This window comes from Phalaenopsis equestris, unplaced genomic scaffold, assembly GCF_001263595.1.
Source record: "Phalaenopsis equestris unplaced genomic scaffold, ASM126359v1 Scaffold000511, whole genome shotgun sequence".
Classification (NCBI taxonomy): domain Eukaryota; kingdom Viridiplantae; phylum Streptophyta; class Magnoliopsida; order Asparagales; family Orchidaceae; genus Phalaenopsis; species Phalaenopsis equestris.
Window position 1 is genome coordinate 2,087,711 of NW_018164951.1, and position 12,820 is coordinate 2,100,530.

Below are 12,820 nucleotides of genomic sequence, written 5' to 3' on the forward strand. Positions count from 1 at the left end.
CATAATTTTTTTCCATTTATTTTGATGTGATTTACCCACAAGAGAGCTATGCAAGTAATATAGTGATTTTAATATTTAAGGTTTAAGTATATAATAATTTTATTTATTGTAAATCTAATTCATACCAAAATTAAAGGCCCTTGAAAAAAAAAACAATCCTAGCCCTTTACAAATTATAACTCTTAAAGCCAAAGTATATAGAATTAATTTACTTTAAATTGTCACTTGCAAAATGTTTTTATTAGCCCATTTACTTTACAAAAGGAAACTCTTTTTTCGGCCCATAAATCAGTAACGACAGCGCATTAGCTTCCTGAATTCTCATTGGTCTATATTGCTGGAAACGCATTAAAACGCCACGTGTACCTTCGCGAAGCATCTTAAAAATCCCGGCAAATCTCGATTCTGTAAATACATGCTGAGATTTGGATTTTCGATCTTGCTGAGTGTTTGCAGTCAGAAGGATTCGGAGAAGCTGCGAGTGCGAACACAGTCTTCAAGTGGTGACGATGATTCGCTCAGTTTTGTTGCTTGTTCTTCTTGTTCTGCCCTATTTGTTCATCTTCTCTGTAGAAGCGAAAACCGTAGACCCCTATAAGGTACTGATTGTTTGGTACTTTTGCTCCGTTCTTTAATTTGAATTAAATGGTGATTTTTACTGTTTTTGATGGTAGAATAGAGCATAAAGTGGTGCGGTATTGATGATTGTTACACACGGCGTGGCAATTTTGGTACTCCTGGTTCTTTATTGATTGAGACCAACGAATTTACTCTAGGTTTCATTTAGATGGAAGTGTGGTTTTCTTTTTTTGTTAAAATTAGGATAGTTAAAGACCTAATTGTTCTTCTCATTTTGGAGGATTTCTTGAAATATTATCACTTTTTGCTGCTAAACTTTTCTTGGTCAGTATATATATATATATATATATTTGGATAATTACATACGGAGCACCTGAAACATTGCTGTTTATCAATCAAGCACCCAGGTGATTTTTTGAACTATCGAACCGATGCATTTACGCGTGCCATGATCAAACCATTGAGAATTTGATAAAAACGAAAAGTATGGGTTGGGTTTTTAGCATGAATTTTGATATTTCAGTGAAAATTTGAAAAATGGATGAGTAAACAATTGAAAAAACAAGTTTTGATTTGTGCGGAGTGGAACTCGCAGTGAGTCATAAATTGTCATATCAGCAGTTAATGATTGTCATTTATTTATGCTTTTTTAACCTGAGGCTAACTTCAATCAGATTTTTGATAGTGGTGTTTGTGGCCAATCTCTGGATAACTTTATAATTGGTCATCCGAGCCTTTCCATGAGATCATTTAGTTCAATCTCTTTAATGTTCATTTGGAACATTGAACTTTTCTTGTCATGATGTGTGCTAAATTAGTCTATGACATTCTCATGCATGTGAATGTTGATGAGAGTGAAATTTCAACCATTGGAACCCCATTTCACCATTAAATTTGGTGGCTAAAATGGAGATGTCAGAAAAATAAAGAATCTATTAGAAACTTGAAGTTAAAATTTAGAAAATTGCAACTAGAACTTAAAGTTAAAACTCATAAAATTGCAATTAGATTAGTTTGTGCAATTGGTTTTAGACTTTTAGTGTAAGACAATAAAGAATTTATTGATTACCAAATTCAGGCTATTATAGATTAGAGTGTTAAAACAGATGTGCAGTAAAATCTGAAATAATAAAGTGAGAATTAATTATATTTGAGAGCCAAGCAAGTGTTTCGCTAATTAAGGATAATGTGGTCGATAAAAAAAAATTAAATTTTTTTTTGATGTGCAATCATGAGTGGAAAGGTGCACCAATAAAATAAGTTAATATATTTAACAAGATAATGCTTTAGGAGAAAAAAGATGGACCTTAAGTAACATGATTAGAAGTTTGGTAGAAGTACTTGTTCATAAATTTTTCTCTCATGTAGAGCTCAACAAGAATGTAGAGCATGGAGTTCATATAGCCGGCCCCAAATAGCTGAGAACAATTTAATGATGACGAAGACAACATGCGTTGATTCATCCGGGTAGAGATTCGTATTATGAATGAATGCTCATTGATTTTTTAAAGTGTTGAAAGAATTATGTATACATTTTGTTAACTTCAGGAAAATTTTTAAATATGCCAACAGAACTGAAAAACAAACCTGACAAATGCATATGATGTGTTCATGATACTTGAGATCATGCCATTGTACAATGAAGGAGATATTTTCTAATTGGTTGAATACATGTATGTTTTGTTGAATGAGCATGCTTCTAATCACTGAAAGTTCCCCGAATAATAGCCCATGTGACCTTTGATAACATATTTTTTTTTGGTTTTCTTCACTTGTATAAGGCGGTTTTTATCCAATGACTCATCATTTATACATATTGATCTATTTGTTGTTTTTACTTGTTAGCATAATTTTTTTTTTATCTTTAATTTTATTTTTTTAATTCAGCTATTGGTATATCTTTGTTAAATCAATTGTTTTTTTCTTACATTGATAAGTAGATTAGTCAAATGTTTGAGTTATTTTTCAATTTGAATTTTGAGCTGCCGAGTTAGTCTTGTTTAAATTGAATCTAAATAATACAGTTTTAATCTTGTTTAAAGTTGATTAAAAAACAAAATGTTTGTCTTAATTTGGCTCAGCTTATCTTTGTTTCATTTTGTATTTTCTTGTTAAATTTTCAGAGCTAACACACCATAATTTTATATAGTAAATTCTATGCCTGCATGATACCTCTAAAAGCACAATAATATTATAAAAACATGAAAAATTTTTACATTAAATTTATCTATGCTGGAGTTTTATTTCAAATACCCAAAAAATGATAAAACAGGTACGACATTTATACATCCAACACTTTGAAGTATTAAATTATAATGATCAGATATTGATTGCAAATAATTAGCTACATTTAAATACATTATATAAGAAAATAGTTGTTCTTGAACTCAATTTCTCTGATAAATAAAACCAAAATAAAATAGTTGTTTAAAATAAAAATTGACAATGAAAAAGAGAAGAAAACCATTATTAGTAAATTGATCAATAATGAGTAATAATTTTCAATTGAAGATATGTGAGCTCCGAAAATTTGTGGCTTGGCCACCCTCAAATTGATGAAATATGAGATGGTAAATAGGCATTCTCTAGAGATTTTGCCATTATTTACTGTGAGGATGAGGCATGTGTTATGAAACTATAAGCATGTGATTTTACTTTGCTAACCTTACTATAGTTATCTGTACAATACAGCATTTATTGCTAATATCTAACAATTTTTAGTGTATAAATTATACTGATTGTAGGTAAGGAAGGTGACTGCTCTATTTTAAAGTTAGACCAGTTGTTTACAGAAATGGAGTGATTTTTGTGCAATAGATCTCACACACGCATGCACGCACGCTCGCACACAGAGATTCGATGAGCTAGGTGTGGGTATCACTTGCAAATTTGGATTTACTTGGTTAGGTAAGGCATTTATGGGAGGAGGCTGACTAGGTCAAGGGAGTGTATCACTTGCAATCGTGGATTTACTTGGATTAGGTAAGGCATTTATGGGTGGACGCTGTCTAGGTCTAGGGAGTGGAGGGCTAGGTAGGAAAATTAGCTTAGGTTTTATCTTGTATTTATAAAATTGAAACGGTGCAATTTAGCGGCACCTTACAAAATCAAAACAATTTGAACTGATAAGCATGAAAATCAGATAGGATCAAATTTGAGTTTTAGAGGATCCTAAATTCACAGAATTTTGATTGGAGATTAAGAAGTTGTGCTCAGACTATTGAGATGCGATTACAGATAATTCCAAAATTGTAAAGATTCCTTTCATGGTGTGCAAATTGTGCTTCAGGTGGGAATCAATCAATGTGCTGAATGCAAAGGTCCGGACCTATCCAATTAAGAATTTTATGTTCCTAAAATTGTGTAATTTTGACTATGGATGAGGAATTTATGCACAAAATAGCATAGAGTTGAGTTTGCTCGAACCGTGCTAGAGACCAGATTGGAAAGTAAGATATGGAGTGGCTGTGGAGGTGGAGAGACGAGATTAAGCTGGTGAACAAAATTATGGTGTTCAAGTGATCGGTAGAGATTTATGTTTCATTAATAATAGGGTCTTCGCTGTAGTTGAAAAACCATCATCTCAATCAATTTACTGCACAGCGTGGGGAAAATTTGGGTGGTGCTGAGGCTGGGGGTATGTTAGGAAAAGCATACCACAGCATTGCCAAACGAAGCTTTGCCAATTAACTATGAAGATGTGAAGGAAATGCACTCTCTTTCCCTTCTGAATCTCCATACTAATTTAAGGTCAAAATGTTATTTATTTTGAAAGTTAAGAGGTGGCAACCATTTGGTCTGCAAAAAATTTGTAGAGTTCTTGTTTCATAATTATCCTTCTATTAGAGAATTCTTTCTCAAGCCAAATTTCATGATTATTTCACTAAACCTTCACTTTTAATTATTTTCTCTTTTGAGCCCTAATTTTTTGGTTATCATTGTTTGCCACTAATTCAGGGTTCTTCTTTAGGTTCTTGGGGTTGAGAGGAGTGCTAATCAACGTGACATTCAGAAAGCTTTTCACAAGTATGGACTATAGATATATTTGCATCGATGATCTATTATCCTTAGTACAAGTAAACTGTACACACATTTTAACTATCCTCTTGTAATGATTTCTGCAGGCTTTCTCTAAAGTATCATCCTGACAAAAACAAAAACAAGGGTGCACAGGAGAAGTTTGCTGAGATAAACAATGGTACCTTTTCTGTTCTTTATGGAGTATTAGCGATATTTCTCTAGGTGAATGGTACTTGTATGATTCCACATAGATTAATCCCTTCTGATTTCATCTTTTGTAATTAGCTTTATTTATCTCAATTGCATAGATCATTGCATTATAGAATCCATGCGGAAACTGATGTTGACACGAAATAGTTTTTCAGATAATTTCTTCTATTTTTTAGATCATTGAAGCTCTCTTTCATGTATTCTCTTGAAAATTCTATTGTAATTTTAAAAGTAACGGAGAAAAGAAAGCTTATGAAGGCTTGATTATTTTGTAATTTCTCTTACAAGTCAAAATAACGATTCATTCCCTTCTTCTTGACAGCAAAGGGGGGTAGAGTCTAATCTTGTGGCTAAGAAAAAGAATTTTTATCTACTTTATTCATTATATAATCTAGCACTCCTAAAGTCAACATATTTTTAATGCATATGCTTTTATGCTTTGTTTTACAGGAATGCATGATGATTTAAAATCCTTTTTTTCCTCTTCTATGTACATGCTCCTTGCCCATTGATCATTTTTGAGTCATTTGTTCTGAGTAATTTATAGCTCCTTATGTTTTTTCGTCATCAATGTACACAAAGAGCCCTCTATATGCTTTGTTATTAAACAAGTATTATTTGATCAAATTGGTTAAAAGTTCTACTTTGAGGGAGAGAGCGGGTGGGAATTGTATGCTTATGCATATTAGCTAAAGTTGCATTATTGCTTTTTAGGGTTGCATTATTGCTTATGCATTTTAGCTGAAGTTGCATTATTGCTTTTCAGATAAATTGAGCTGAGCCAAGTAGAAGATTGTTTGAGCTCAATCTTGGTTATGAAAAGCTTGTTTAAGGTCGATTCGAACTTGATTCAATCTTTTGTGATTGTGCTTAAGCTCAAGCTTCTACCAAAAGCTGTTTCGAGCTTGTTTCAGCTCGGATTGAGCTTGTTATTGGTGTGATTAAAAAGCATTAAACGAGCAGCGCATTCGGAAAAAAATTAACAAGTCTTATCAAGCTAAGTTTGCTAAGCTTAACAAATGAGGCCTTAATTAAGCATCTTTAATAAATGAGCCTTATCTTGTTAACACGCTGCTTTTTTGGTGGATGCCTTTACTAAGCTTAATTGAGTTTTAGATTTAGCCTTAGCTGAGTTTATTTACTAACTTTAAGTGATAGTTCATAATCATAAATAAATTGAGCAAACAATCTGTTCATGTTGATTCATTTAACAATTGAATATTTATATAAGTGTTACGATTGTTTGATTAGTTATATGATTATAAACTTGCTATAAACAAGTGAGTCACGAGTAACTTGTGGACACTTGGTTCATTGGCAGAATCAGTTATTCTAAATCTTTCATATAGATATTTGTGTTAGAACAAAAATATAGCGAGTGCTTTCATACACATAAACGTGCGCCACATGGACCTTGAATTTTGAAGAACTATGTGTTTTCTTGTTATGCACGCCTTTATGTTGCCATGGTTTCTTGAAGCATAGTATCCATCGTAGGGGATGTGAATTTTGTGACATAGGCTTAAAATGAGTTGCTCTGATTGAGGACTTAAAGTCAAACTAAAGCCTCATGGATGCATTGTTTTGCCTTAACATGCATCCTCTAATACCATGAGTTTGGAACGAACAAAAACATTCAGCCATTTTAAGTTACATGATCCTCGTACTGTTATACAAACATGCAACCTATACTGTGGATAGAATGTATTCTTTGGATTTAAATTTATCCCTGGTTAACATCAAAACTACAAAAATGGCTAATAAATACAAGAATTGAGGAGAGAAAATGAATATTTTTATTGTTAAAAGTATAACACCTGAGCAAATGATTGATTTTATTATATTAACCTTTTGATCTTCCATTTGTATGCTATGATTGAGGCTGAGGCACGACAGCACAGGAAAGCTTACATTTAATAAATCCAAATGAATTCCTTAATCAATGCTTAATTTTTAATTAATTAATTATTATTATTATTATTATTTTATTACAAGCATTAAAAAGCAGCCTTTCAGCACAAGCTTAGAATCTTTCCCTTGCCCTTGTACATTTCGAGAATTCTAGTTATATATTAGAATGGTATTATCTTTTTGTTGGTCATCTCTGAAGAAAAATGTGAGGCTGTTATGGCACTGCATCATATTGATGATAATTCTATTAAGATATGAGTAAAATTGGTTGAAATGTTCTCCTTGTGCAGTCGCTGCCTAATATTCATGAATGATTTGTTTTTTAATATCAATAGCATTTAGTTTATTCTTTTTCATGTCCCAGCATATGAAATTCTCTCGGATGAGGATAAGAGGAAGAACTATGATTTGTATGGCGACGCACAAGGTAATAGTGGATTTGACGAGCGAAAGTTTGGAAACCATCAAGGCTCCACTTATTTCACTAGTGGCGGCCCTGGTGGCGAGTACTTCACCTCGGGCCCTGGCGGATGGCAGACAACAAGTGGTCAGGGTAATGCGAGATCATTCTCCTTCTCTTTTGGTGGTGATTCTAGTGCTGGTGGCAGTCCGTTCGGCTTCGATATGGGTGATATTTTTTCAAACTTCTTTCGAACAAGTGGCAACCAAAATGGAAATTATCATAGTGGTTTCAGTAGCTCAAACGCGAGATCAAACTCGGAATCCTCTTCTGTAAACATGCAAGACATCGATTTGACATGGTTCAATAAGAAAATTAGAGATCAAGGCATGACTTGGTTCTTATTGTTCTACACACCTTCCTCAAAGGGCTATAATACACTTGAATCTGTAATTTCGAATGTTGCAAATTCCTTACATGGAGCACTAAAGGTATGTTGCAGAGATGGAATTTGTCCAGACTAGAACCATTTTTATAAGGCAAACTTTCAATTCTGATGTAACTACATAGCCAACTCCTAAGCTTTCATGTTTACATGCTTGCAGCTCAAATCTTTAACATCACATAAAAAATATCACAATTACTATCTTTTTATGGGGCTGTTTGGTAGCGTATTTTAATAAGATTTATCATCAGATTTGATAAATCCAGACAAACGGTAAAATGCATGAGTTTGATTTATGAAATTTTTGGATTTGGTAGCCCAATTTTGCTTTCGATTTGGTTTAAATCCGGGTTTACTAATTCAAGGGTAGGGTGGATTTAACAGAATTGCGATTTATGGATTTATTAAATCTACTTGCAGCCAAACAGCCCCTAGAATGAAATATATCTTTTCATACACAGATTTATGACAGCAAAATTTTTAAGTATAAATATTAAACTTTGGGTGTAGATATCTAAATACATAAGAATTATGGGTATGCATGTAATTTCCTTTTTTATAATGCCTGTCATCTATGATTAGAAAACTACTTCGCTCTTTTGCAGGCTGGTAAGATAAACTGCCAAACTGAGCAGACCCTTTGTAGGGAACTTGGTGTGTCGTCTGCCCGATCAGATCGGCTTTTCATTTATGGATATGGAAGCAATGGCAAGGCTTATTTGTTAGAATACAACGGAGAGTTTGATGCCAGAAGTTTGAAAAGTTTCTGCCAGGATCACCTGCCAAGGATTTCAAAAAGGGTAGATCTTAGCCGTTTCGAGTTTACAGGTAACAATGAGAACCTTCCACAGGTGCTGCTACTGACTACGAAGAAAGAGACGCCTGTCATGTGGCGTGCGATTAGTGGGATGTATCGTAAGCGTTTTGCATTCTACGATGCTGAGGTACAGTTGTTTCAGTTTTATGTTTTAGAAGGATCTCATTATTTTTTTTGGCTACAACTTTATTGATAATCTTTACATCTAGATATACTAGAGCATGGTGGCTATAAAAAAATTGATTTATAGCTTTTTCAAAAAGAAAAAAAATATATTTATAATACCTACAATATTTTTCAAAATTTCATTTTTCTAATAGCAGCTCTTAATAATTTTTTCAATGATGATTGTGAAACCTTTTACAATCTATCAACTTTGAATTCATTGTGTTGCTTTTTAGAGAGTGCTAACCATTTTTTTATTCATGGTTATATTTTTTAACATACTTACGACACAATTCTTATGTATTTATACATCTAACACCTGTGCTTTATATTTGTAACACTTTGGTGTCATAAAATTATTCATGAAATGGTGTATTTCTTTTTTAAAAAATAGGTACAAGTGATATTTTTTATGTGATATTAAACATTTGAGTGCCATGCATGAAAATATGAAAGTGTAGGTGGTGTTAGATACGTAAATACATGTAATTACATAAGATTATGGTGTATATGTAAATTCTATTAATCTTACGGTCAGAAACTTATCTGTAGGTTCATGATCTTTTGCACCCATTTTTGAACAAGTTTGAAATTAAAGCTCTTCCAGCCTTGGTCGGTAGGCTGAGTAATGGAGACGCCTATGTTTTAAAAGAAGGGATTGCCGTAAAAGACTTGCAATCTGGCATCAATGAGCTCAAATCCCTGCTCGAAAGCTTTGAAAAGAAAAATATCATAGTTTCGAGCCAGTCAAAGAAGACCAAATCCCAAGCGAAGAACACTCCTCTCCTCACAGCTTCGAATATGGACACTTTATGCGGCGACGCCACCCCCGTCTGTATTATCGGCATCTTCCGGTCTCAAAAAGCAAAGGAGAAATTGGATAATATTCTGTCAACTGTGAGCATCCAACTTTTGACAATGTACACTGTACACACTTTCCTAGAAATTCAGTATTTGCTTACTTGTTTTTTTTTTCTTTTTTTTAATACGTATTCATTCAGTTGTCTCGGAAGACACTTGTGAGGAAACAGAACCAAGGCATGGGCCATGGGGATTTCATTTCTTACTCGCTTCTGGATGCCAAAAAGCAGGCACAAATATTGAGCTCCTTTGACAGATCAGGATTCAAGTCCTTGGATGCGTTTATACTGTCTTACAAACCCAGGAAAGGAAAATTTGCAGCATATGCTGGTGAATTGACGATGGAAGAAGCTGAGAAATTTGTCAGTTCTGTTCTTAATGGGGATGTTGTTTTCTCTATGGTTCATCAAAATCCTACTTTCAGATAAAGTGGCTTTAATGTATAAATGCTGTTTATTTTCTTTTTAGTCTCTTCTCACCGGTCCCATATATGATATACGTAGAAAAATGATGAGGTTGATGTAAAGATATATAGATATTTTGGGGATAATTAAAAGGTAGTTTTATAGTTGATTTGAACTCTGTTATTGTGCGGCTTTTATTTTATTTTAACCAACTTAGTTGTATATATGCTATGACTTATCCTGCATGATTTGTGTTTTATTTAAAGGATTCTTCGGAGTTAATGAGAAGTAAAGCTTGTTTTTAGGTGATTTTAGAAATTTTTTTTGATATGTCATTAACAAATCTTTGTTATCCACACGAATCTCAAGACATGAAACAGATCTTGAGATAATATTTTAAGTAAGGAATGTCTAAATTTTGATAAAAACTTATCCAGAGTTCCGATTTCAGCAATCTTAGTCATACTGACCGGTTTGATGAGATGGACCTAATAATATCAAAGGCCTTTCAATTCGAGTCAAATCAAGCCCAGATCAAGTCATTAAACCATTCTTGAAAGATTTTCGGACACATTTGGAAGGTCAAATAGTTGTCGAATCTGATAAATTTATAGTAGAATCAAGCGTCTCGATAAGAGGAATACAACAAGTTTAAGATTGCGCAATTTCGACATTGTTAAGGCACTCAAATGTTCATTAAACGACGTTTGATTGGAGGAACTTTTTCGAACCGTCCAATAAAAATGATTCATATTTTATGTATTAATGACACTCAGAATACTATAAATAAAGTCTCACCTCTCACGTGAGGGGAGAAACTTGAAGCTTCAGAGAGAACTGGAAGCTCTGAGAATGAGCTGAAGTCCAACGTCATCCCGACTGTTGTTGACCACCGCCGATTGCCATCGACCACGTTGGCCGTCGTCGACACCCGTCACGTCGTCAGCCACTGTCGACCATCACCATCGATCACTGACAATCTTCGTCGATCACCACCAACCAAACAATATTAATCATTATCATGGAAAATGAGCTCATCACTAAGGTCCATGTGTCAACAATAACATACGTGGTTCACAACTCTTGCAGCTTCCGACTCCAGCTCCCGACTCCAGCCTTCACGACCTACGAACGTCATTTATGCTCGCCCTTATGACCTATCTGGTTCACAGCTTGTGCAACTCTCGACTCCGGCCTCCACGGCCTACAGACGTCATTCATACTAGCCCCAATGACCTACGTGGTTCACAGCTCATGCAGCTCCCAACTCCAGCTTTCGCGACCTACGAACGTCATTCATACTTGCCTTTATGGTTTACCTGGTTCACAACTCGTGTATCTCCCGACTTCGGCCCCTACGACATACAGACGACATTCATACTCGCTTCTACGACTTATGTGGTTCATAGCTCATGCAACTCCCGACTCCAGCCTTTGCGACCTACGAACGTCATTCATACTCGTCCCTATGGCTCATCTGGTTCACAACTCTTGCAGCTCCCGACTTTGGCCTCGCAGTTTACGGTTGTCATTCATACTCTCCCAAACGACCTACGTGGTCATTGGCTCATGCTGCTGCTAACTCCGACCCTCGCGGCCTACAGATATCATTCATATTCACCCCTACGACTTATGTGGTTCACAGCTCGAGTAGCTCCCAACTTCAGCCCCACGGTCTACGGATGTTATTCATACTCGCCGTTACGGTCTATGTGGTCCGCAGCTGTTGTAACTGCTTACTATGGTTTATTTGGTCAATCAACGCTTCTGGAGCAACCATCTATAATACTCATAAATGAACTACTACCTCTACAACAATCAACAATGACCCTTGCAACCTCCTGTCACCAAGATTTGCAACCAGATTATAGTTAGACAACTTTATAATTCCATCTTCCCCTATTTAGGAGAAGTTTGAACATGTGTACACATCATTCATAGTAGATTATTTCAACCGGGCTAGACCCCGTGGTTTTTTCCTCTTTCAAGGGTTTTTCACGTAAAAAATCGAAGTGTCTATTCCTACTTAATTTTCTTATGTTATCTGTGTGTGATGAATTCTCGTGCAACACTAAGACGATAATTTATTACTCTACCGACATAAATTTTCTGGCACGTATAAGTTTTGATCAATTTTATTGTATCGTTCAGTGACACAATTTTTTTATTTTTTTAATTTTGAAGGACTGGTAGAGTTATATGCAAGATTTGGAAAACATGACCATACATAAAATCTCGTCAACAGAGAAGAGTCGAGCTTCAAATGATAAATTAGGGTCGAATCATAGTTTGAATTAAATGATGTAATAATTATTAAACTTATTTTAATGTGATTTAGGGTTCGTTTGGGACAGTTTATTTCGTGTGGTGGGGTTTTAAAACGCACCTGATTTGTTTCGGTAAATTGTGTTGGACAACTTATGCATTTTCAAAACGCTGAAAACAACGTTTTCACACCGCACCTAAATTTACTCCTATTTAACTTTCTGACAGCGGGCTGACTTTTCCAAAGAAAATAAAAATTTGTAATAGCCACGACACCTAGTTTATCAGCAGATTATTTTTAATCAATTTATCAGCAAATTATTCAATAAGCCGCAACTGCTTCAAACAGATCCTAAATTTGTGTTGCATGTATTTGCTTGTGTACTTTCCCGTAAATTAATTAGAATTCTAAGCTTGGCTGAATTTTATGAACTTTTTTTATTGAATAATAAATTTATAATATATTTATCAGTTTTTATCAGTTATTGTAGCCTGAATTTTGATTGTTGTGGCCCTTCTCGAATTAACTGATGGGAGATTTAAAATTTTTAAATTTTAGATAGAAAAGAAATAACTTCATAGGTGGATCTTGAGGTTTCTTTAGTTGATGGGCGTGTTGGTTGTTTAATTTGCATGTTAATAAAATTTCTTCAATGAGATATAAAAATTAAAATTAAACTTAAAATATCATGTTTTAGGCTCATTAGGTTGTGTCAGTTTCAGCCATTATATATAATTCGAGT

At 34.4% G+C, this 12,820-nt stretch overlaps 1 protein-coding gene across 2 annotated transcripts; it reads left to right on the top strand.

Annotated features, from left to right (window-relative positions):
* The first annotated feature begins 400 nt into the window (after window positions 1–400).
* Window positions 401–9,987, top strand: LOC110028360 (dnaJ protein ERDJ3A). 2 transcript variants are annotated; one of them, XM_020730182.1, is made up of 7 exons: window positions 401–599; window positions 4,550–4,605; window positions 4,704–4,777; window positions 7,085–7,611; window positions 8,171–8,509; window positions 9,100–9,467; window positions 9,549–9,660. In XM_020730182.1, the coding sequence occupies exons 1-7, from the start codon at window positions 510–512 to the stop codon at window positions 9,568–9,570; spliced, it is 1,476 nt and encodes a 491-aa protein (XP_020585841.1). In that variant the 5' UTR covers window positions 401–509; the 3' UTR covers window positions 9,571–9,660. The 2 variants fall into 2 exon arrangements, with proteins under 2 accessions (XP_020585841.1, XP_020585840.1); XM_020730181.1 differs by having other exon boundaries at window positions 402–599; window positions 9,100–9,444; window positions 9,549–9,987.
* Window positions 9,988–12,820: the final 2,833 nt, after the last annotated feature.

Coding starts and splice junctions, on each gene's coding strand:
- LOC110028360 (XM_020730181.1), top strand. CDS start 510: ATGATTCGCTCAGTTTTGTTGCTTGTTCTTCTTGTTCTGCCCTATTTG. Junction 8,510..9,099: donor TTGCATTCTACGATGCTGAG/GTACAGTTGTTT, acceptor ACTTATCTGTAG/GTTCATGATCTTTTGCACCC. Junction 9,445..9,548: donor TGGATAATATTCTGTCAACT/GTGAGCATCCAA, acceptor GTATTCATTCAG/TTGTCTCGGAAGACACTTGT.